The sequence below is a fragment of the Peromyscus maniculatus genome, chromosome 14, assembly GCF_049852395.1.
Source record: "Peromyscus maniculatus bairdii isolate BWxNUB_F1_BW_parent chromosome 14, HU_Pman_BW_mat_3.1, whole genome shotgun sequence".
Taxonomy (NCBI): domain Eukaryota; kingdom Metazoa; phylum Chordata; class Mammalia; order Rodentia; family Cricetidae; genus Peromyscus; species Peromyscus maniculatus.
Window position 1 is genome coordinate 51,053,727 of NC_134865.1, and position 25,728 is coordinate 51,079,454.

At 42.8% G+C, this 25,728-nt stretch overlaps 2 protein-coding genes across 11 annotated transcripts in view; one reads left to right on the forward strand and one right to left on the reverse strand.

Moving 5' to 3' along the window:
- The window catches only part of Pals1 (protein associated with LIN7 1, MAGUK p55 family member), a 105,167-nt gene extending 82,291 nt beyond the window's left edge, over positions 1 to 22,876 (forward strand). For 8 of the 10 annotated variants that reach the window (XM_076551618.1, XM_076551622.1, XM_076551617.1 and 5 more), the window contains exons 15-16: positions 4,115 to 4,287; positions 22,819 to 22,876. In XM_076551618.1, coding sequence (XP_076407733.1) covers positions 4,115 to 4,287; positions 22,819 to 22,861 — 216 coding nt within the window. In that variant the 3' untranslated portion in view covers positions 22,862 to 22,876. Of the gene's footprint in view, positions 1 to 4,114; positions 7,313 to 22,818 lie in introns of those variants that run through there. The other 2 variants (XM_076551619.1, XM_076551624.1) reach the window with 1 other exon arrangement.
- Positions 9,987 to 25,238, reverse strand: Atp6v1d (ATPase H+ transporting V1 subunit D). The gene is made up of 9 exons (XM_006973122.4): positions 25,105 to 25,238; positions 20,660 to 20,777; positions 17,383 to 17,462; positions 16,053 to 16,120; positions 15,481 to 15,525; positions 13,932 to 14,035; positions 13,382 to 13,448; positions 12,025 to 12,103; positions 9,987 to 10,599 (listed from the first exon to the last, which is right to left on the reverse strand). Exons 1-9 carry the CDS (start codon positions 25,143 to 25,145, stop codon positions 10,458 to 10,460), a joined length of 744 nt encoding a protein of 247 aa, XP_006973184.1. The 5' UTR covers positions 25,146 to 25,238; the 3' UTR covers positions 9,987 to 10,457.
- Between the last annotated feature and the right edge of the window lie 490 nt (positions 25,239 to 25,728).

A 25,728-nucleotide genomic window follows, 5' to 3' on the forward strand; every position in this document is an offset into this window, starting at 1 on the left:
ATGTTTTCTTCTTAAATATTTCTAGTTTTAGCTTGTGTGTTTTGGTTGAATTAATCATAGTGTGATGTGACAGGGAAGTTTTATTTTGTTTTTGAAATAACATGGATATCAAATTGTTCCAACAATCTTTGTTGGGAAGTCTGTCTTTCCTATGGTATTTGGTATGTGTGTGTATGTGCATGATGGATGGGTGCCACAGGACACATGTGGAGGTCAGAGGACAGCCTTGTGGAGTTGATTTTCTCCTTCTGCCTTTAACTGAGTTCTGGGTAAGTAAGCTCATTCACCTGCTGAGTCGCTGTGCTGGCACTTTTATTTCTGGATTCTCTTCTGCACTTAGACTGATTCCATAGCATTTTGATTCCTGTACCTTTACTGTTATGTCTTGAAAAGCAGACAATAAAGAAGAAAGAAGTACTGGTGCATAATGCAACAAGGGGAAAACTTAAAAATGCTATGCCAGTTGAAAAAACTCAGACTCACTAGAGCACAGGTTATATGATTCCATACATATGAGATGCCCCGAACAGACAATCTGTGGATACATGACATAAATTAGTAATTGCTAAGGCATGGGCGAAAAGGGTTAATGGCTACAAGCTTATAAATATTTTTAGGTGGTGTCTCAGTTACTGTTCTATGGCTGTGTAGAGACACCATGACCAAGGCAACTTAAAACATTTCATTGGGGGCTTACTTACAGTTTCAGAGGGTGAGTCTATGACCGTGACGGTGGGGTGGGGAGCATGGCAGACAGGCATGGTGCTGGAGCAGTAGCTTAGAGTTTTCATTGGAGTCAGACAGAGACTAGGCCTGGTGTGAGCTTTTGAACCCCCAAAGCCCAGCCCCAATGACATACCTTCTCCAACAAGGCTACACCTCCTAATCCTTCCTTAAATAGTTCTACCAACCAGAGACCAAGCCTTCAAAAATATGAGCCTTTCTCATTCAAACCACAAGTGGGGGTGAAAAAATTGTTCTGAAATTGATTATGGTATTAATGCAAAACTCTACAACCATACTAAAACCTATGGAATTGTATATTTTAAATTGGTAAATTGTATGGTGCATGAATTGTATCTCAATAAAACTGTTAACTTTCCCAAGGCAGGAGAAAAACAGTCTCATCAGGCTTTTCTGTAGAAGTTGAGTAACTGATTAGAAACTGCCATCAAAATTGAACAAAATTACCAAAACCCTGTAGAAAGCTTGAAGAGTCTGTCTTCTCTTTTCTATTGAAGTTAGTTCCCCTTCACTTTGATTTTCATTCACACATGCTCTAACTTCTGAAGATGAAACCTTACATCATTTTTAAGCCTTTTCTCTTTTCAAATGGAGGCATTTGTAAGCAACTTGTTAGCTGTACCCCGTAACTTTTGATGTATTTTTGTTATCATTTTGATAGAATATTTTCTACTTTCTGCTGTCATTTTTATCTTTAACTCATGGGTTATTTAGATATATGTTAATTTTCACCCATTTGGTGATTTTAAAGAATGCATTACTGAATTACAGTTCCATCATTATCAGAGAATGGACCCCAGGAGATGTCAATCTTTTAAAATATGTTGAATTTTATTTTATGGCCCATCACCCACTCTTAATACCCATGCTTGTAAGTGTCTGCTCTGTACTTGTGGCTAGAGGGTGGTATGTATGGTTGCCTTTTTATTCCACTTACATTTGTATGTATGTATGTATGTATGTATGTATGTTGTCTTGGAGACAGGGTCTCACTGTGTAGCCCTTGGTGACTTGAAATATGTAGACCAGTCTTATAGTACTTTATCACATGATATCACTAGTGGGTAAACACAGGTCTTAGTGACAGCGTTGCTTACTCGGTTGGTTCCAAATGTAAACCCCTGGTGGAACGTCCTGTACTCGCAATTGTGGAACCTGTCCTGGGTTTGGGGGAGGGGCTTGAGAGGAGATGGGATGAGGTGATGGATGTCAGATTTTGGTGAACGGTTAATTTTTTTCAGTTCATACAATTTTCAGGTAAAACATTTTATCTGAGTCATGGGTTATAATTTGAATAAGAAATTCAGATATATGGTAGTAAATGATAAAAAGATGTTAACTAATGCTTTAGTTAACAACTAATCTCAAGCTTTGAGTAGACAGGTTTTATAAAAATGTCACAGTGTTTGGTTATAATGAGTCTGTTGTGAACAGAGCATCTTGGGTACCCAATCACAGCATTTCACAATGGAAACCAGATAGCCGTGGAAGAGTTGCCATGCTTTTTCTGGTTTTCTGTTGCAGTTGAGTGGGAGTCATTTTGTGGGCCCAGTACAGTGATACTTCAACATCTGGTCTGGTTTAATTAGACATCTTGATTGACAAGTGTGGTTACGGTAGTTTCCATTTCTTGACCGCGAACCTGATTGTTGTAGGGCTCTGGGTAATTTTTGCTTATAGCCTTCCCCCTGGCTTACTCCCATTAAATATCATTCCTTTACTCAGTATTTTAAAGTAGCCTGTTTTATATTGTTTCCCAGACTCGAGTGGGGTGTTCTTTTGCATCTTAAACTGTCCTTTGTAGGGCCAAGCACAGTTTTGGCAGCACAGGCCTTTAATCCCAGCACTCAGGAGGCAAAGGTAGGCGGATCTCTGTGAGTTCCATACCTGCTTAGTTCACATGGGGAATTCCAGGACAACCAGAGCCATATAGCTTGGTGCGGAGTGGGGGGAGGAGAAAGTTATATAAAAAATAAAAAACTGCCCTTAGGAGAGCCCAGTGTGGCGGTATACACTTGTTATCCCACACCAGAAGTAGGAAGGCCAAGAGTTCGAGGCCAGCCTGGGGATACATAGTCAGATCCTGTCTCAAAAGAGAGGCAGGGGTGGGGGGAGAATCTTTTGTACATTAAAAACAGAGTTTTAAAGTGTAGTAAGTGGAATACTTCCCCCAGTGTGTTATTAAATCTTGGACTGATTTTCTTAGCAAAAGATAACCCAATGTATTAATCCTTTCCCATATTAATTCTGCCTAAATTGCCACACACATAAAGGCACTTTTATTGTTGTCTTCGAGAAAGCGTCTCACTGTGTAGCCCTGGGTGGTTTGGAACTATGTAGACCAAGATGCCTTCAGACTCCCCTGCCTCTGCCTCCTGAGTGCCGACATTAAAGGTGCATGCCACCAGACCCAGCAGAAGCAAATGCTCTTGTGAAGAATGTATTAGAGGCACTAAGTTGGACTCCATATGATACAAGATATTACTATTATTTTTTAAAGTTTATTTACTTTTATGTGTATGGGTGTTTTACCCGCATTTATGTCTGCAGCACATGCCTACAGTCCCCTAGGAGGTCAGATGTAGTTAGAGTTTTCCTGCCTTGCCCACAGTCAGGACAAGTCTTTGTCACCCGCCAGTCCCACAGCTGCTCAGACCCAACCAAGTAAACACAGAGACTTATACTGTTTACAAACTGTATGGCCGTGGCAGGCTTCTTGCTAACTGTTCTTTTATCTTTAACCCATTTTTATAAATCTATACCTTGCCACGTGGCTGGTGGCTTACCGGCTTCTACATGCTGCTTGTCCTGTCGGTGGCTGCAGTGTCTCTCCTTCTTCCTGTTTCCCCAGTTCTCCTCTCTCCTTGTCCCGCCTATACTTCCTGTCTGGTCACTGGCCATCAGTGTTTTATTTATATAGGGTGATATCCACAGCACTTCCCCTTTTCGCAACAGTCAGAGGTTACCGATGGTTGTGAACTCTGTCATGTGAGTGTTGGGAACCGAACCTGGGTCCTCTGTAAGAAAAGTAGTGTTTTAACTGCTGAGCCATCTCTCCAGCCCACAATGTTACTTTTAGATAAAGGTTATTATGCTCTGAAATGTTTGAAAATGAAAGTTTTTAGGGAATTCAAAGTAATTGCCCGTGTTCTTCAGACATAAAGATGAAATGGAAATAAATGAAAACGAAAGTGCTATAAGCCAGGATTCAAACACAATTCTGGAGATACTGATGCCAAGGTGATCCAAGAGAAGGGTCGGGAAGGAGCTCTGGGGTCTGCCACAGACAGAGGAAGCCATATAGTGACACTCCTGACTCACTGTGTATTCTGTGTAACCTCCCTCACTGTCTTCCTTTTTTTCTTTGCAGCCTGAAGAGTTAAGGGAGATCATTGAGAAGACTAGGGAGATGGAACAGAACAATGGCCACTACTTTGACACTGCGATTGTGAATTCAGATCTTGATAAAGCCTATCAGGAACTGCTTAGGCTCATTAACAAACTGGACACTGAACCTCAGTGGGTGCCATCTACTTGGCTAAGGTGAAGGAAACAGCTATTCTATTCTGTGTCATCATGGTGAACTTTATTTGGCAAACCACCAACAGGAAGATGGCTTCAATGCTGAGATAAGGTAGAGGGAGGCAGAATAAGCAGCTGACCCATTTGTAGATCTCTTAAACTAGTGAGAAAGGTCCCTTAGGCAGTTTGTACACAACACTCTTACTTCCTGTGCATGGCTTTAGGGATCCTTGGCTTGTTTGGAGATTTAAAATGGAAACTTTCTTCAGAGCATTTCTGATTTATCCTGGTGAAACCTTTTGTTTTCACCTTCCTGACTCTGCTTCTCAGTCAGATGTCAATGACAAAACTGGTATAGTATATACATAATACTCCATGTCTCACAGAGTAACAGATATTAACATTATTTAACACTTAAATGACTTTGTGGGATTACTGGGAGAAGGGGCTGTGCTTCTGTGCACTGGGGATAACAGTATTTTCTTAAACGACTGATTTAGTCATCAGAAATATTTCTCTTAAAAAGAAAAAAATGCCGCTTTAGTTTGTAGTAACTTTTAAAGTTAATTTTATGTCTTATCATTCTAAAAAAAAACATTCCATCAGAAGTACCAACATTGCTGGACATGGCAGGGCATGCTTTTAAATCCCAGCACTCAGGAGGCAGAGGCAGGCGGATCTCTGATTTCAAGGCCAACCTGGTCTACAGAGTGAGTTCCAGGACAGCCAAGGCTACACAGAGAAACCCTGTCTCAAAAAAACAAAAATAAAAAGAGAAGAACCAACTTTTTAGTCCGGACTTTGTGGATGAAAATGCACACTCAGTAGCCTCTAGTGTAGTTAAAAGTATACAAAAGATGCTGACATTTTTTAAGATAGAATTTTCTAAATTCTTTTAGTAAATTGTGGTGATTTGATAGCCTTGATTCCTTTCTCTGATACAAGAATTCGTATAAACTGTGTTGACCATTGAAGTTTCTTCCTTGTGATGGAAATAGTTTTTTATTTCCATGGAAAGATATAATACATTTGACAGTTTCTGCATTTTTATATCAGAGTTCAGAATTTTACCTATGACTGTGCTATGTATGTAAGTATCAAACTGGAAATCTGCTGTACTGTATACTAATATTTAATGGACTAATAAATAGCTGCCTTCAGCATTGGAATACACTTTTATACACTGAGGGAATACCATGACAACTAACTTTGAGATCAGATGGAAGACTTAAAAAGTTATCGAGCATTTTAGAAAAGGACATTGGAGGAAAGTTTATTTAAGCATGTACAGACAAGTTTTTGTCCTAACAAGGTCTGCCTTGTGACCGGTATACAACAGCTTGCTAAATCTTAAATGACGCTAATAGGATTTTTGTACTGTTTCTACAGCTACAGCTTTAAAATGCAGTGTCTACAAATCTGCATGGACAGTTAACTTGTAGTCTTCTCAAGCCTATAAGCAAAGTGTGATGTGTGACAATGTGAATGTCTTGATTTTATTTTGCTACAGCAGTTCATGTTCCCAAAGCTAAACACTGGAATGATACTGAATTGTCACTCAGCACCAGCAGTTGTTGATGTCTGTCTGTGCCGTCTGTGTGTCTGATTTCTCTTCTAGATAATCTTATTGGAACAAATTAGAGCTTGTGATGTCTTTTTATATTCAGTTTTTGCATGCCTTTTGTGGTTGGCTGGCAAGTGTGTCTATTTAGAAATATTTTTTAAATGATTTTCCTTAGGAATAAAGGAACATTCTTGGGTTGAAGGAAGGAATGCTGTACAGTTTCAAATCTGAACACTTCCAGTTTACAGCAGGAAAAATGCAAAGTCCACATCCTTGTCAGCATTGAAGGTCAATTGATACTCAGCACTTCAAAGATGAAATCTTTTCAGTTTTCCACTGTGTTTTCTCCTCAGGAATGAAAGGGTAGTCAGTGGTCAGTAGAGCTTTGTGATCTGCATACTGACTGAAAATACTGACTGAGACTTGGTGCACACCTGTAACCCTGGCAGGAAGATCTAGAGTTCAAGGCTGGCCTGAGCTACATGAGACTCTATCTCCAAAAGGAAAGAAAGAAAAGACAAAAAATATTGTTGGATTTGAGTCAAGTTTTAAGTAGTGTCAGTGCCACTGGGGACAGTGGGGCCATGTGCTATCAAGACTCAAACACAGGACCTTCACCGGCAGAGCCTATACTTAGGCACGTGCCATGCCACCATGCCTCCTTTTAGACTGTGATTTTCAAGGTCAGTGAGATCCTGTAGTTCTCTTTACTCATATCCACAGATGGATAGTATATGTCCTGAACTTTTCTAAATCCTAGTGATTATGAATGTACTAATGCTCAACATAGTCCCTAAACAATGAAAAGTTAAGCTATGCTAAAAAAAAAAAAAAAAAAAACACACACAAAAAAAAAGCTTTGTTATACATATAATTGTACGGTATTAAGGCCAATTCGATTTCCCATCCCTCTGTGGTTGATTGGAAACTGTATTGTGGTTGGCAGTTGATCGAGTTTTGCCTAACATGCACAAAGCCCTGGCTAGATCCCCAGCCACTACAGAAACCCAGCATGGGGGTTCATGGCTGTAGTCCCAGCGCTTGGGAGAGTGAAAGCAGAAGGATCAGCAGCTCACGGTTACCATCAGCCACATGAGACCCTGTCTCAGAAACAAAAGTAGATAGTATCAGCTAATGACATGTCCTTGGGAAACCCAAACATTTAAATTTTCCAATGTAAGAACAAATAGGACATTAGTATTTAGACTGGTCCAGATTTTTTTTCTATGAAAATCTAGTGTATGGATTGTTTTCCTTCTCTCGTGGCCTAAGGAGTAAATATTGACAAGGAATGATTTGAATGTAATTTTTGTGAATGTGTAAAATATTAACCAGGGATTTCTCCTTCATGAAGGTAATCACTCTGACATTCGTTGTTGACCTCCCTTAGGACTGTCTTGTCCTCCACTCGTTATCTTGAGATGTCATACTGCACACTGTATTGTAAAAATAAAAGGTAAAACTATGTTTCGAATCATAAAAGCCATTAAATACTTTCTTTTATTATGGTCCGAGCCAAGGTTTGTACACATCCAGACCACTCCTCTTCCAAGGGTTTGTCAGAAGCACCACTGCTGGAGTCTGAGTGGAATACAAATCACAGTGTCATTTGTCGTGGGTTGTCCTTTAATTGCATAGATGGTCAGTCTATTTCTTTATTGTTGGAACAAACAAGAAACTTGGTTTTTTGAGACAGGGTCTCTCCAGAGTCCTGGCTGTCCCAGAACTCCCTCTATAGACCAGGCTGGCCTCGAACTCAGAGATCCACCTGTGTCTGCCTCCCAAATGCTGGGATTAAAGGCGTGTACTACTAGACCTAGCAGCTCACGGTTTAACCTAAAACTTTTGAAAGTAGCCAGCTTACAGTTGCAAAAACAAAACTTTTCAGAGAGAAGAGGTGTATAGTAGGCAGATTCACTCTAGGGCAGCCAGGGATTTGGGAATTTCTAGTTGTTGGTACATACTTCATTTTCCTGCTGTTGACCTCCCAAAGATTACAACACATAAAAAGTTATACTATGTATATACAACCTGAGTTACTCCATCTTTCTTTTCTACTCCTGGTCTTTCCCCTTGGGTCAGCTCACTCCTAGCGAAACCCAACATTTACCCACTGTTTAATTTTGACTTTTTAATGTGAAGCCATAAAGTCATCTGAAGTTTTAGCTGAATGTGATGACGCATGCCCATAATCCCCGCACTCGGGAGTTCCAGACCACCCTGGAACATACAAGACCCTATTTCAAAAGGAACTCACCTGTCGATCTGGACAGCCCAGTAAGTATCAGAGCTTTAATGACACTACATGAGAAATCTAAATTCCTTTGGTCCAATGCTTTCAGGTGAATTGATTTTCTTAAAAATAAAATCACCAAATGTGGCGCTCTTCAAACTAAGAGCAGTGCCGAGTGCTCAAGGATTATGCCTCTAGTAAGTCTCGCTTGACTTGCATGTATTTCCACCTATGCGATTTGACCTATATCAACTGCTCAGTTTCTCCATATGCAGAACTGAAATGGTACTGTTTACACCTCACCAAGATACTGGGAAGCTGATTGCTGAACAGTTCAATGTCACCTACTGTGAACTTGGCTATTGAACTGACTCCAAACCTGACATTTTCTCCTGTAAGCCATATCTGGTTTTCTACAAATCAGCTCCTCCGAGAGAGGCTATCTTGCTCTGGAATACTTAGAATTTTAAATATGGAAGAGACAAGGATAAAAAAAAGATATAGACTGGGAGATTACTGAAGGGTTTGCCAAGAGGATCTAAGTTCAATACCCTGCCAAGAACCCAAGTAGAAAAAAAGCAGCATGGTAGTGCATGCTTATAAGTCCAGGAGAACAGAGGCGGGGCTTGCTAGCCTGCTAGTCTAGCCTACCAGGCAAGAGCCAAGCCAGTAGGGCTTTCAAAAAAAAAGGCAGGTCTTAAGGAATAGCTCCCAAGGGTGTCCTCTGGCCTCCACATGCACATACAAACATGTACATTACACATCAAAAAAGACAAAAGGTTAAGTGTGAATCTCTGAAGGTAGGGTCGGTGAGATGGTTCAATGGATAAAGGTTACCGAGTTCCATCCTGGGACCCACATGGTCAAAGGGAAAACTGACTTGTGTGAACTGTGGTACACACAGCCCTCCACCTCTACGTACCTATACACATAATACATACAATTCTTCATATAATTGAAGTTACACTACTTGGGTTAAATTCTGGATTCACCAACATCACTTTCCAGCCTTTTTACTTAATCGCCAACGTGTCTCAATTTTTATTCCATGGAATGAACTAAAATATGTATTTTTGGACTGGGGATGTGACTTAATGTAAATACTTGCTTATCATGAGACCATGGGTCCACTCCCTAGTACCACTTTAAAAAAAAACAAAAAAACCTTAATATGGTTGGTTATTTTGAGAACTTAAACACACAAAACAGTAAGTACCTGGCAAATAGTCCTAAATGTTTCCATAATCATTTAACATCTTTAAAAGTCTACCTTGTTGAGCTGGGCGGTGGTGGCGCACGCCTTTAATCCCAGCACTTGGGAGGCAGAGGCAGGCGGATCTCTGTGAGTTCGAGGCCAGCCTGGGCTACCAAGTGAGTTCCAGGAAAAGGCGCAAAGCTACACAGAGAAACCCTGTCTCGGAAAAAAAAAAAAAAAAAAAAAAAAAGTCTACCTTGTGATGGCAGTTATCATAATATATTAATGCTAGTGTCATTCCCATAACTGTGTCATGCTCAGTCAAGCCCAGAATGCCTGGAACTGGTTGCATTGCAGTCTGAGTAATCACAGTAATCATGCCAAATCAAACAGTACTGGAAACTCAAGGCAGGCACTACCTGGTCTGTCCACTTTGGCATCTCATCTTCATAAAAGACAGCAAAATGCTATTGCTTCTAAAACATACAAAGTTATCTGGTCAGTCCAAAGTAGGGATTAGTATCGTTCTTAGGAGAGACGTGTTAGGAGCCTGCTTAGCACTGGCAGTTACTTACTCCAAAATGCAGTAACTATCTCAGATAAACCTAGTAACACACTGAGATAGGGATAGCTACATGCCTTTGGTAAAAGCTGTGAGTGGCAATAAGGTCACTGATCTGAAACAAGGACATAACCACTATTCTTAGTAAAAAGAAAAAGAAACAACATGTTTTTTAAGTCATTTTACTCTGTTCGTAAGTCACATTGAAATGGGCAGAACTGCTTCCATTACAGGCAGACTTATCGTGCAAAGAAAAATAGATGTAGAGCTGAGGAGACCACAGTAACACAACAGTGGCTGCGAACTCACGGACAACAGCGACAAGGTTTGCAAGTGAGTAGGAACGAAGGCTGCTCGCAGCAGTTGGCTGAGACCATAAATGTTTGCAGGTACCAATGAAACTCCTTAAATAGAATCGTGTGACTCTCACAGAGGAAATGATGTAAGTTGCTGAGCATGTTGTGCAATCTCATTCAACTGTGACAAGTGGTTGCTGAATTCTGAGCAGGAGAAATGGTCTCACAGGGCATCCTTAATCCTATAGCCAGGGAAATTGTTATGCCAAAATAAATACCCACACATACCAAACCTACATACTGAGCTAAAACGGAGCTGGGTCTGAAGGGGGCGAAGGCTGTTACTCAAACAGCAGGTCCTCGTCCTTCTCCTCAGCCAGCAGGTTGGCAGGTTCCATCACTTCTCCAGCTGCTCGCCGCTGCTCCAACTCCTTCTCAAATTTTTCCTTGATAATCTTTTTCTTCTCCTGTATTTTCTTTAGCCTGCAGGAAGGAGACTTCTGAGTGCTGTTTCAGTGCCAAGGAACGTGAATGTCTGCAGGTTCTGTAACTAGGCAGTACACTCGGGAAAACTAGAGTCTGGCTTTCTTTTTCTGTCACTGAAAAGCCATCTTAACATGTCTGAGGGGAGATCCTATTAATATCTGATTGCAGACACCCTAGCCGACATTAAGTAAAACTTGAAACCCATCCTGTAATGGGACAGATTCTGAGCATTCTGTTTTCAAAATTTTTGGATCACTACAACCCTGAACACGAATGGTAACTACAATTCTACGTCACACCGAGCTGCTTCACGCATGCTCCTAAACACTGCTCTCACCCACCCTCCACTTGTGCAAACTTAGAGCACGGCCCCTCTGGTTAGTATTCGCCACTACTGCTCTTCTCTCCACGAACAGCTGTGGGCATGTCCCTCACCATGTACTGTGCTAATTCTCTAGTGGTGTGATTCTTGAGTTGGGAATGCCCAAGTACTTTCTGCCACCTGCACGTATTCAACGTGCGCTGAACTGAGTGGCTAGCTTGATTCATTTCTCATCTCGGGTTTTACAGAGGAGACATCCAACCCAATCACTACTCCGTTTTAAAGAATAATCTTCTAGTTTTTCTGAAAGGCATAAATTTTTGGAGCTGTCATGTTTGATCTATGTGCAGAACATGACACCGATCTCCAAGCCTTTGGAAATACAGTTGTCACTCTGCACTGGAGACACTACATGACCCATAGATCTGAAACCATGTTGTATAGTATGCCTCCTTCATGCACAGTCAGCCCTTAGTGCCTCAGTGCTGTCTCTGTATACTAAGGCAAGTGTGAAAAATCGATAAAGTTGAATCTAAAAATTAAGTACAGTGAGGGAATAACACATTTTTAAGTCAAAAGCTTTCACCTCCTTCCTTAAAGGAGACACAGCCTCTGTGAACACAAGAGCCACTGTAACATGACAGCTACCAAGGGACAGACGGCAGGTAGTGGGTGCACAGGGTGGGTGTGGTGTGTTGGCTGAAATGATGCTTCATCCATAGCACAGCACCTCCACCTCGCGCTACTTGAAGAGCACACAACTGAAAACCTACACACTAGGTCTTTCCCCTTCCATTTAATATTTGTGAACTGCAGTTAACCACAGTAAACTGAAATGGAAGACCAAGGTAACGGGGACAACTGTTATTTCTTCTTTCAGTCTTACTGTCTCAGAGTATATATTCCGATATAGCCCAGGCTAGCCTTAAGCATAGTCTTGCCTTCTGAGTTCTGGGATTTTAAGCAAACACCATATGCCCAACATTTATTTCTTGTTTTTATTTAACAGAATAAAATGAACTGTTTATTCAAAAGAACGTTAAGTAAATTAGTCACTAAGCAAACTGAGACTAGTGTATGGGGGAAAAAAACCAACAAACCTGTAGAATTCTTCTCGCTCTCTCTCATCCAGCTCTGTGATGATATAGGCAAGGGTGCGTTCAATCCGGGGGATGATAACTAGGGTTTAAAAATACACATATGTGAGAACTTAAATGCCTTTTCAAAAAATTACCAATATTTAGCGGTACAGTACTTACTATTTTCTAATTGTAGAAATAATGTATACTTAATGAAGAGAACTTGGAAAAGAATTAAAAAAGAGATATAATCCAGGCAAATAAAATCACCTTGTCATTATTTTGGCATGTGCCCTTCCAGGATCTTTCTACATACAGATACCAAGATTGGGCCCAAACAGATCTAACGCTAGATACTACTAAGTCTACCTGAACAGGTCACAATAAGCTGGATGTTAGCTTAAATACACTAGAACACCATGGTTTGTTTGGTTTTTGTTTTTGTTTTTTTCCAAGACAGGGTTTCTCTGTGTAGTTTTGCATCTTTCCTAGAATTCACTCTGTAGCCCAGGCTGGCCTTGAACTCAGAGATCCGCCTGCCTCTGCCTCCTGAGTGCTGGGATTAAAGGCGTGCGCCACCATCGCCCGGCTAACACCATGGTTAAAAACGGAAAGGAGAGAGTGCTGGGATCGTTGTGTCTGTATGTCACTCAGCTCTGCTTTCCACAGATGTTCTTATCCTCCTGAAGTTGAGAACTATTAGCCTTACCCATTGTGTTTTGATGGAGTTCAGAGACAAAGACTGACACTGGAAAGCAGACAAGAACTGTGTTTCTGGGGATGGTGTAGCTCAGTGGTACAACACTTGCCTAGCCTGGACAAAGGCACCACCAAGTAACGTGGCCAGACACAGTTTTAGATGAGCTAATACTGTCAGGGCACCAGCTGAAGGGATTTTCTTTGCTCCTTTCTTACCTAAGGTTGAAGAAACATTTCTTTCCTGGAAACTGAGTTCTTCAGCCATGAACATTGTTAACATGGTTGTATTTTTAAAATAGTGGCATAAAAGATAGAAAATAAACGTAGCAAAATGAAACAAGAATAGCCTGAAGGGGAGATTTAAAGATTTAATGTGTTTAAAAACAAAACAAAACAGTTATCTCCCCCAATGGACAGAAGTTAAGAAAGCACCGAGGCTCATAAGGAACAGAACTTTACTAACTGCATGAATGAGCAGAAGTGCATGGCATTCCAAGACCTGGAACTCCCTCAGGATGCACCCATGTTTTCATACTGCCAGACACATTTCTCTCTACACTGGCAGGGGCACATCTCACCTCTCAACCTGGAATGCTGGGCCTGAGTACTAGCAGCTGCCTAACAAGTGGGCGGGGCGGGGCGGGGATGAACAAAGCACCTCCCAGCAGCTTGGACTCACCATGTTCAATGGCATTTACACGCCTGTTGGTTATCTTGATGGCTTCATCCAGAGTAACAAAGGAAGTCTAAAATAAAGGGACAAATTATTAACAACGCACGTCTCCATAGTCAGTCATGCCTGTTCTCTTGACCCGACTCAGACTGCACTTACAGAAAACATTTGGGAACCCAAACACAACTAACTTTGCAGCCTGCCTTAGAAACAGAATTCATGTGAGATTTCTATAGAATGAATGCTGCTTCCATAGACAAGCATTCATTCACTCCTAACCTAGATATGCAGTGACTGGCCACACACATGGACCATGCTTCATGTGCATTAACTCCAGTACCGACCCCTGCTGTTCCCGTCTAGCGGAGTGCAGGTGCACCACTGCACATACACTTCATTAACAAAGAGCAAAGGCGGGTGAGCAGAAGCCACCACTCCAGCGGGCAGCTCACAGGCGTGTTTCACCAGGCTCAGCTGAGTTGAGTGTGCTCCACCACAAACCCTGACTGCCCACGTGACTGTCAGGCCACGCTGCAGAGTTCTAGCCGCCACACACCTGCAGTGAAGCCAGTTCCACCAGTAGTTCCACTGCTTTGGCATAATTCCTCTTTAGTTTAGCCAGCTGTTCCCCACCTCTGGCTAAGCCAGTCAGTTCATAGCCTGAAAGAGCCAGTCAGACAACATTTTTAATTAGGGAGGAAATAATCCTCCATGAATCCCCAAAAAGAAGACAATTCAGAATAATAACAAACATGGAAAGACAAACTCACTAACTCCTATTAAATGCAACTGCCAAACACAAAATACACATTCCAGGCTCACGTGAACAGGTGTCTGCTCACCCAAAGGGCACCAGTGACAGACCAAGCTAACAATTCCACTTCAGTCTAGCTTGGTGGACTTGTGAGTTTATTGGGCTTTTTTTTTTTTTTTTTTTTTTTTTTGGTTTTTTGAGACAGGGCTTCTCTGCATAGCTTTGCACCTTTCCTGGAGCTCACTTGGTAGCCCAGGCTGGCCTCGAACTCACAGAGATCCGCCTGGCTCTGCCTCCCAAGTGCTGGGATTAAAGGCGTGCGCCACCACCGCCCGGCCTATTGGGCTTATATTATAGGGATGTGGTGACCCCAAAAGTTACCTCACAGCAAAGTCTCCTAGCATAGTTAACTTCCCTCTAGCTGCATAGTTTAGGTCTCCTTTTAGTTAGTCTTCAATGTTCTCTAGCACCCCCAGAGACCATGTGCAGCTAGAACGAAATGCCTGAGGGAATGACTAGACTCTCAGCTAAGGATCTCATGACCCTACCTTCTCTCTGAGGAAGGTCAACAAGCGCATCTTCAGGGTCTCTTGCAGGTTACCACAGCTTGTCTGATTGAGATAGTAATGGCTGTATGCTTAGATGACAACATTCTATAAATACTAAACAGAACTTGGGTAAGAAGTGTGTATGTGTGTGTGTCAGAGAAAGAGCGTGCGTGCGTGCGTGCGTGCGTGCGTGTGTTGGGGATGGAATCCAAAACTAAACACACTAGACAATGCTTGACCACAGGGCTACATCACCAGCCCTCTAGGGGAAACTGAACCACTTCACAAGCTTGATGAATTAGCTAATAGTGGTCAATGCCATTACTACATGGAAACTTTCTGTACAGATGACTATTCCTTTATGTGAGCCACAATTAACATTCTGCACAATTCAGTGAGCAAGTTCATGAACCAATCAGACGAGGCAGAAGAAAGTATTTTTATATGGGATAAGGTTAACTACTTCATCAGTCGGAGGAAGACTAAACAGTGTTACTTAGCCTCACAAATGCTGCCAAATTAGGAAAGGAACAACTCCAAAAAGCTTGAAGTGAACTAAAACTATCTAGAAAGATCCAGCATTCAGAATGCACCACAGAATATAAGATCTTATTCTACTTTTAAAAGACACACACCAGAAATTATAAATAATCTATGGTGAATACAGTTTAATCAAAGAGTCAACACCAAAGTCTAGTTAGTGAACTGGTAATAAAAGACAAAGCCTCATATTTTTAAATGGCAACTGACGACCAACTGTATTTCTCAGTTAAAATTCTACATCTTAAGATGTTCACACTTACTGTCAGTTCCTTCATGGTAATGTTCAAACACTGGTAGGGTAACACCTGTTAAGTGAAAACAATGAAGATGTGGATTCACAAACAACCCAGGCTTGGTTTTTCTTCTAGTCCCCCGTCCGTGGATGGATTCTGGCTCTTCTAGAACAGCCTATGTAGCCCAGGCAGCTTTTCTTTTCTTTTCTCTTCTTCTCTTTTCTTCTCTTTCTTTTTTCTTTCGTAAGACAAGGTAGAACTATGTAGAACAGGCTGACCTGGAACTTTGAGATCAGTTAGCCTCTGCCTCCTGGAAGCTGTGCTGCTTTCTACACTAAGTATCAAATACTAAAAAAACCAAGTGATTAAGTCTGGAATTGTAAATGGCTTCAAGTACTGTATTTAAGAATTTGTTTTCTCAAGAGTTTGCTTCTACTCAAAAGTCAAATTATCCTGAGTACTAGGCAAGCTAAGGTCTTAGCATGCCATCAAGCTGTTCTTATTTAAGAGAAACTGGAACATTAAGATGTTGTTGTGTAGCTGATTAGCTGTAAATGTCACCTTTACCCCTCCAGGGACTCTCAGGGCTGGTCACTTACCTGCTACATTATCTTTCTTTGCACGGATCTTCACTTGTGCTTTATTTACATTTTGGATAACTGTGGTGCTGGGGAAAAAAAAGAGAGAGAGAAAGATAGGAAGAAAGAAAGAAGAAAAGAGAAGAAAAAGAGCTTTATTTAGTCTTGTTTGAAGAAATAAATCAACAAGGACCCTCTGGATAGTTTCAGCATTGAAACCAGGAGTAAAAAGTCACCTTATGTATTGGTAGTCATCTTTACTCCAGAAGAGAAAACTCACTAGTGCCAGCAGAGGCCCTCAGAGTGCAGAACGAAGAACAGCTAAATCCCTAGCCATAGGACAACCAAGTTAAAGTATGTGGACAGCTGTGTTTCAGTCACAAGTGGGTATGTGACTTTAGAGGGTGTACTACTGGCAGAACACTAAAGAAAACTCTTTCCTTCTAGGTTCGCTGTTCAGCTGGCTAAGCTGCTATTTCCCAGTCTTTATAGTAACATTGTTCCGATGTCATCCAACTCACCATCTGTTACCAAAAAAGAGAATTTCCTCATAACCACATAAGATACACTCTCTTAATGCTCCCCTTCTGCTGGGAAAGTAAGAACAGCCCATTATATTATCCTACCAGCACATGCAGACAGTAAGACCTGCTACTCAACTCAACTGGCCTCACGGTCGTCAGGCGTAAGGCCTTCCTGGCAGGAAAAGCTCCTACGGTAAGTGGGGCCCATGCCACTAAACAAGGAAACTAAAAAGTCCAGAAAACAAGGTCCACCTCTGTCCCTAACTAGCCATGGACTCTCAGAAACACTTTCACTCAGAATGGGAGTAACACCACTTGCACAGTTACTTAGGGGATCATGAGGAACTAAAGGGCATAATCCACTTGCAAGCCAGTTTGGGTGCTTTGTTAAGCTATGACATGATAAAAGCCAAAAGCTCTCCATTTTGAATAATGGATTCCAATCTCAAAAAATGTATCCTAGAAACAAAAGTAAGTATGTATGAAATGTTCATAGTTCATTCCCTCAGATTTCAAAAAATCTAGCATTCAACTCAAAGATCTGGCAGTAGAAGAAAAGGTTAATAGGTTATAAGACTTCTTCAGAGGACAAACCTGTGAAACGGGAAAATGTTAGGACACAATGTAAAATGAAAATGGGCTTCAAAACAACCAGTATTCTGCGCTTGCCGCTATAAACAAGACACAGTGGAAGGTAACAGGCAGTGGGTTATGGTTAGGATATTAGAATATTCCCATGACTGTAGCCTTTGTCTTTAATGTTCATACATCCTTTATGAAAATGTTAGGAAATTATGAACTGGAAACACCCTGTCCCGTCATCTTACCTGAAGTCCCCTGCTGTGAACTTGGCCTCAGCCAATGAAAAGGCAGCTTCTCTCATCACTTCACCCATCAGCATTTTAGTCTGAGAAAGCATAAACCAACAACAACAAATCATACCATAATTGGTTCCTTCAACAGTTGGTATTTTATATAAAGTATCAGCATCAAAAACTGATTTAATAATGAGGAAATACAAAGCTCAAGTTTTGAACAGTTTGGGTCAGGGTCCTGATAATGTTAGGAAACCATGAGCTTGAAAATTAAAATAAACTCACTGACAAACAGAAAAGTAAATCTAGTGAGGCTCCATTCTCCTTGAATAAGTCCATGCCGATATGCTCAAATTAATCTTCTGAATTCTCTTAGAGTTCAAAACCCCATTGGCATACAGACTCCAGAATCAGCTGAAATGTAATGCTTGGGAATAGCCAATTTTTTTTTTTTTTTAAGAAAAGAGAAACTGAGTAATATGGGTAGGAAATTAGCTGAACAAGTATTAAAAATCTGTTAAAATAAGGAAACATATCTGGTGTGGAACACAGAAGAATCAGAACAGAGTATTCAGAAACAAGCCCAGGTCTACATGAGAATTTATTTTAATAAAAAGACAATTCAACTGTCCATCCATTTACAAAATGACAAATTCCTACCTTATAACATGCCTCCACCAAAAAAGACCCATCCCTAAAAAGGAGATCAGTGCATATTCAACAGAAGGATTTATTCTCTCTCTCTCTCTCTCTCTCTCTCTCTCTCTCTCTCACACACACACACACACACACACACACACACACACACACACACACACACACACCAGATGGATGTGCAGAAGGGTATTGGTGGTTCTGCTCTATAACTCTCTATCTTATTTGCTTGAGACAGGGTCTCTTATTGAAACTGGAGCCAGGCTGGCAGCCCGCAAGCCAGGTGTAGAGTTATAAACCTGTAGTCACAATTATTCAGAAGATTAATCAAGTCCAGAGGATTGCTTGAGCCCATGAATTCAGGGGCAAATTGGGCAAAAATGTAAGACTCTCTCTCAAAGTAAATAAGTAGCAATAAAGTAACAAAATAAAACTATTTCCCTAGCCCTTTTAAGCCTTTCTAAGCCTTATATAATTCAGATCTATAAGGAGTCCCAGGCCCAGTGGTTCACAGAATCCCAGCGCCGGAAGACGGAGAGGGCTGAAGCACAGGCCACCTCCACCTGGCCTGTAAGTGACACCCTGTCTAAAAGCAGGGTGAGGGGAGACTTAGCACTGACAAAATAAAAAGGATTTTTAATCCTTTTCTTTATTTTTTTAATTCAGGAGCAGGGGGCGTAGTTCAGTGGAAGAGAATTTGCCTAGCAATTTTAAGTCCATAGGTTCGAATCTAAGAGAGTCAAGAGAGCTCAGTTGTCCTTTAGTTTACAGATATGAAGGAAATATTTTTAGTGTTTTATACATTTACTAGAATGTATAATGACCTTTTTCAAATGAAAAGGGAAGAAATTCACCAGCACTCGGGAGGCAGTGGCAGGTGGATCTCTGTGAGTTCCAAGCCAGCCTGGTCCACAGAGCTAGTTCCAGGACAGGATCCAAAACCACACAGAGAAACCCTGTCTCCAAAAAAAAAAAAAAAAAAGACTAAACATTGGACAACAGCCACATCATATTCCATTATTCTCAAAAGAATACTATTCAGGTATTATAATAAGACAGATTTGTGTACTGATATGAAAAGCTGTGTTGTGTCATGGAACAGGGGAGTGGGGAACAGGGCAAAAACACTTCAGAAGTTAATACTACTGTGACTTTAAAAATCCACGTGTATGCACATAATACTCTGGGGATACTCTACAAACACGGGTCAGAGACAGCTCAGAGGGTAAAAAGCACCTGATGACTTGTCTTGATCCCCAGAACCCATAGGAAAGCCAGAAGGGCTGGGCATGGTGGTGCACACCTTTAATTCCAGTGCTCAGAAAGTAGAAGCAGGCAGATCTCTCTGAATTCAAGGTCAGGCTGGTCTACATCAAGAGTTCTAGGCCAGCCAGAATTACAGAGTGAGACCCTGCCTCAGGAAGGAAAAAAAAACACAGTGGCACACATCTGTGATGCCAGCACTCCCATCGTGACACGCAGGCGGGGCGGAAGAATCATTTGGTCACACAGGCTGGAGTACACAGGTCAGCAGCAGATACAAGGAGACACTGCCTCAACAAGACGGAAGGCAAGAACCGACTCCTGAGGCGGTCCTCTGACCGACACACACATGCTGAGGCATGTGCTCACATGTGCACACACACACATAAACTACAATAAACAATTTCATACTTAGAAAGTATCTAAAACTAACTCAGGGAAATGAGAAACAGGACTGCTGGAGGCAAGAAGAGACCTAGCAAAAGAATCTTCAGTTTTGAGAATGAATCTGTATTATTTACACACTATTCTGTGTACTTCACCCACCATTTGCCCAAGATAACCACTGACCAGAACCTCCTATGTGCTGACACTAGTTCAGCACTGGAGCTAGAGTACCGAAAAGACCGAGTCCTTACAAGTGACACCATCAGGTAAGAACCCATCATGCAGTTGTCTGTACCGGTGTAAGACCAAAATGAGGAGATGGGACCCAAGTGAAAACAGTAGCCACTTCAGACTGGATGACCAGCAATGGCCTCTCTGAGAGATCAGAACGACCAGAGAAGCCAGTCAAAAGAAGTTCTAGGGAGCCAGATACTACGCCTTACGCCTGTGATCCCAGCACTGAAAGACTGAGGCAGAAGAACTGCTGTGAGTTCGAGACCATCCCAGGCTATCTCAGTTTTAAAAGGACTAAGATAAAAGCACTTTAGTCATACAACAGAATGAAAAGGCCCTGGAAGGGGGCATTAGGAAGAGCACTCCACATGAGGTCAAAGAGGCAGGCAAGGCATCAGACAGATCCTGTGGCTCTGTAGACCTATGACAGAGTTTAGGTGTTAAAATGATTCTTGGCAACTGAAATCTCTAAGTGTACATGTGCCAGCTGTTCTCTATTATTACACCTATTATGAAGGATTATTATCTTTGAAAGGAGAAAAAATTGACTTAAATAATGTAAAGAAAAATCAGGAAGCAGATATTTACCTCAGTGGTAAGGTGTGTATTTAGCACACGTAAGGCTCTATGCTCAATCCCCACCACCAGAAAGAAAGGGGGGGGGGGGTAAAAATATAAGTGCCAAAGCCATACTTGATTTTCCTTAGCCATACATTAAATAGATACCCTGCTCCAAGCAAGCTTACTCTACCTCTATTATCTTCTTTAGGATCTGTCGAAATCGAAGGGTTAAGGCATCAGATTTCTTCTTCAGGAGGTTGCGACCAGTCTGTGCTCCTTTTAATCGAGCCTTCATGATGGTCTGAGCCCTAAAGAGAAAAAATGCAAACACGTACTGTCACCACTTAAAAGACACAAAAAATACCTCCACAGCAGATGTATGTGCCGTCTCACGAGAAGAAAGAAATGAACGTGCTCATTCAGGTGCAAAGGACAGATCTACAAAGGACTCACAGAAACAAGAAATGGCTTTCTTCAGGACATGATGCTTGGGGAAAACATAAGCTTACTTTTTTACTGCTATATTTTATGGCACATTCTAGACTCTCTCCACAATGATGCATTACATTACTGTGTGGTGTTCAAGTGCTTCCCTGTCATAAACCAAGACCCTATTCCCAGTTGTGAATGAATTTTTAAATGTGTCCAGTAACAAATGCATATGTAAGACCTGTAAGTGGCCAGCTAACCTCTGAAGGAAGCCTCCTAAACTTACTGCATTTTTTCTCACCAGAAGTTCCAGCACCAAAGTAAAGTAAGTCATAGTGGAAAGGGATATTGCTGTTTCAGTTGTCACATGACATAAAACTAAATAGTGAAAAAGAAGTGTTTCGGTAATATAATCTCTCAACAGACTGCTCAATCCAGACACAACAGCAAAACAGCATGTATTAGTGAATCTGTGGGCAAATCCCTTGATTACTAAAAACTTTCACTAAGAGGTTAAGGTAACAGGTAATTCTACAAATGGAAAAACCTTCGACATTAACTTTAGGACAGTGGGGCTCAGAAAAGTAGAGCAATTTCCCCAAGCAGGTGGGAATTTGAACCGGATTTGATTCCCGCGACTTGCCCAAGACTCAAAAGGGGGCTCAAAGCTAGGTTCACCAGCCCCCAAGTCCCCACTGCCTCCCCCGGAAAGATGTTCAGTCGCAGCACCTGAACAGTTAGTTCTCCATCTGACAGGCAGTTAGCAGTGGGGGCTGCAGAGAGCAGTCTCGCCAGAGGTCGAATCCAGTGAGGCCGCTTCAGCTTCCAGCTAAACAAGAGCTGCCCACACCAGTGTGTACACAGAACATTCTGTACTGTTGACACTAAACACCAGAATTAAGATCAAAAGATTGGATGAGGGGCTGGGGAGATGAGTCAGTGTGGAAGAGCACTTGCTCTTCGAGCATGAGGATCCAGTACCCAGGTAGACAGCCACGCATGCCTGCATGTGCCTGGAACCCCAGCACTGGTAGATGGAGACAGACAGATGCTGAGAGCTTCCTGATCAGTCAGCCTAGCCCAAACCACAAGCTTCCAGTGAGACTCTCTCAAGGCAAAGTGGGGAAAGCAACATTAGATATCCTGTTCTCACCTCCACAGGCACACGTACCCACAGGCTTGCATGCAACACACACACACACACACACACACACACACACACACACACACACACACGAGTGGGGAGAGAAAGTTGGATAAAATTTAGGTTGCTCCTAGCACTGCAGATTCCTGCCAATTTGGAGCTCATGGATGGACCGATTGATAAGCTAAAACTCAAGTTCCCTCTGGATGACTGCACCTCTGGTTTTCAGTTAGTGAGACTGGAGAGTAACTAGAACTGGAGATGGAGTGATGAACACCTGTAATCCCAGCACTGGGGAGGTAGAGGCAAGAAGATTGGAAGTTGAAGGCCAGCCTAGGATAGATATAATGAGTTAGAGACTAGCCTGGGACACATGAGACCATGCCACAAAATTTTTTTAAAAAGAAAAAGGGGTGATTTGCCTGAACCTAGAATTTACCTGATTTCTATTAACTAGTTTTTGTGCCCCCTCCCTTTTTTTTTCCAGCTTGAGACAGGGTCTTATGTATCTCAGGCTGGTTTTGAACCCCTGCCTCTGCTTCTTGAGTGCTGGGCTTCAGGCATATGTGGTGCTGGTGTGCATGTTGGCCAAGTGCTCTACCACATGGCTGAGCCACATCCTCTGCTTCCACCTACATTTGTTTCCTTTTCTCTGGTGATACCTGAATGAAGGCAACATTCCACAGGACAACAGCACCAAGTGCATGCAAGTGGAACCAAAATCAGTCCTGTGTGATCTAGACCATGGCTGTTAGACCTGTTCTTTTCTGTTTCAGAGCTGCTCAGCCCCACAAAAAAGCAAAGCAACAAGAAGTGTGACCTTCAGCTAAAACAGTGACTGTATCTCCTGCTGAATCAAAGACATCTGACCGTATGACAAAGAGCCCGCTGTCAGGCTGTGGGGAAAACATGTACTTCCTATACCTGACGTCTCTCGCCCAGCAGGCTGAGTGCTCTCAAGTAAGTTTTCACCCTTACATGCCTATCATTTTTCTTGCCTAAGCCCAAAAGAAGCCCATTTTCACCTCCTAGTCCTAAATTAAATGCTCCAAAGTAAAAATAAGAACACATCAGCATTATGAATAGTGATTAAATATGGCCAGACATTATTTAAAACAGTGAGACCATTGACAGCAAGGCAAAAAAAAAAAAAAAAAAAAAAGTGAGCTCCATTCTGGTTCGTGCAGACATGCCTGGGCATTTTAAAAGGATGAGTAAGACCCAAGCAGAGCCAGAAAAATGAAAATCACTAAGGGATGGCGAGTCCACCCTGTGGCTGGGTCAGCTGCGTCTGCTTGCTGACAATTATACAAACTAGGAGTCCAGCCTCCCAGATACAGAGACACAGAGAAGCCATCCTTCTGGCTGATGACTTTTCAAAGAAGGGCTCTCTCAGGTCCCTGACACATTTATGAGTTATACAAAATATATATCCAATTGTAAAAAGAAAAAAAAAAAACAAACCCTTTTTAATAAATGTTCTGTGGAAGTGAGGTCTAGGATCAGGTGTTAGGTAAAACAAGTACTTAATTCTTCTGTCGGCTTTGAGTTTTGTTTGTTTCGGGCAGGCATGGTGATTTTCTCTTTTGAGGTGCTGGGGGATTCAGCCCAAGGCCTTGTATATGCTAGGCAAGAGCTCTGCCACCAGGCTACTCCTACTCAGCGGCATTATAATCGGGATGAGGGGAAGACTGGGGCCATCCTAGGGGCGTAGCCTTCTGTTTCCAGAAGCCATGTTGGAATATGGTGTCTCAGTGAAGTCTGGATGGGGTCATAGCATGATGAGTTTGAGATCGCCCCGGGGAAGTCTGGATCTTTATCTGCTCCACAGGCACTGCATCTCTTCCACAGCTTGCCCATCAGTACCGTTAGTACAGTCTGCCAGTTCAAAGTCAGTGAGATGACAGTCCTTTAAAAAAAATTAAAACTCTTTTTCATTCATTCAGAACTACACACATTCTGGCACAGACAGAAATTCAGTCGGGGATTTAAGTATGACTATTTAAAGAGTCCTCGAGTTCTGTGAGGAGAAAAAAAAAAAAAGATAGGATAAGGAAAACAATACAGCATCACACACATACTCCACCCACCCCAAACAGGACCTCAGTGAAAAGACCTAAATATCAGAGTAAAAACTGGTTTCCTTCCTAAGGCACAAATGAGCACAAATAAGAGCAATCTTTACTCTCCACAGGTTACTATGCATATTTGAGAAAACTTCAAAATTTCCTTTACAAATGTCATTTCCCCTGACAAAGATGTAGGCCAACACAGAAAGGTACCCTGCCACTGAGCCGGTCCCAGGGCAAGGGTTCAAGGAACATTTTTGAGGAACTCCTATGCATTTAAAGATGCCTCCGTCATCCAGAAGACAGCCCATACATAGATTGGTGGGAGAGAAAGATCCCACCGAACAGATACCCGCGTGACGACGTCATGAGTGGCGGATGGAGGTAGAAAAAAGGACGGTTATCACGAGGCTGAAGGGGTGCTTCAGAAGCGCAGGTCTATCTTCCCACAGCAGGTGACATTTGACGGGATCGATGGGATCCACGGGATCCCAGATGAAAACCGACAGCTGCGTAGGGCGGCGACTCATTCAATGCCACTTTGGCTTAGGGGCCATCTCTATGCTTCTCATCACATAACTTCCGTCTGAGGGCTTTGGTCAAAGCCACCTTAACTTCTCCCTCTCACCCCATCAGCACTGATGAGCCCTGGGAGGCGGGAGATGGCGACGGCTCGGTTATGTAAACTGAGTGTGCAGCTCAGAGGGCGTGCGGGGAGGGAAAAAAAAATGAGTATAATGACATCAGACCTCCAAAAGAGCCAGCAGGAGGACCCCTTTCCGTTGGGACTGCAACCACTTTCCCCAGTCTGTCCGCTCAGAAGGGACCAGGTGAAGGGGGCCCTAAGGAAGCCTCGCTCTGAACTCAAGGGCAGACCCCGGCACCACCACCACCCCCAAAAAAAAACAAGGAAGCTCGCTGGTGGCCCGGGGTCCGCAGGAACGCGCTCCGGGAAGGGGTTCCTGAGCCCGGCGCCGCTTGTCTTTCACTTACATTCGCGAAGGGAAGATTTCAATCCGGTCTTTGCCCGACATTCTGGCGGCGACTGTTGGGCGCGGGCCCCCGGCAGGGCAGTCGTGACTGTCAACGCCTCCAGAACTGGCTACCACCGCGCCTTCCTCCGCCGGAGTCAGCTGATGGTGTCACTTGACCCTCTCGCGTTGCTAAGAGGCTCCAGGGATACCGGTCCCCACTTCCGGTTCCTCCAGGCCTGCGGACTGGAGAGGGAGGAGAGGGCTGGACTTGGGGAATGCCCGGATGTGGAGGCGCGCCGAGCCCGGAATTCCGGATCCCTTGGCCTCCCCGCCCGCCGGCCGCTCGCCGAGGCCGCTCGCTGCCTGTTCCGAGTGACGGATCGGAAGATCACGCCCCTCCTCCTCCTCCTCCTCCTCCTCGGCGTCCCACCACCCGTCACAGCGCCATCTCTTGGTTGATGAAACTTAAAGCAATCCATTCTGGAGCCAGAAACAGAACCTTACCCTTTTCTTTAAACCTTGCAAGTTCTCTCCGCCCAGTCTACCGAGAACCAAGGAAACGCACTTCTCCGGTTGCCCTGCGGCTCGCACCGCTCACATCAGGAGGACCGAGACTCTATGGTTCGTGGTAACGAAGGGCCTT

Coding starts and splice junctions, on each gene's coding strand:
- Atp6v1d (XM_006973122.4), bottom strand. CDS start 25,145: ATGTCGGGCAAAGACCGGATTGAAATCTTCCCTTCGCGAAT. Junction 20,778..25,104: donor GAAATCTTCCCTTCGCGAAT/GTAAGTGAAAGA, acceptor TTTTCTCTTTAG/GGCTCAGACCATCATGAAGG. Junction 17,463..20,659: donor TCCTAAAGAAGATAATAGAG/GTAGAGTAAGCT, acceptor ATGCTTTCTCAG/ACTAAAATGCTGATGGGTGA.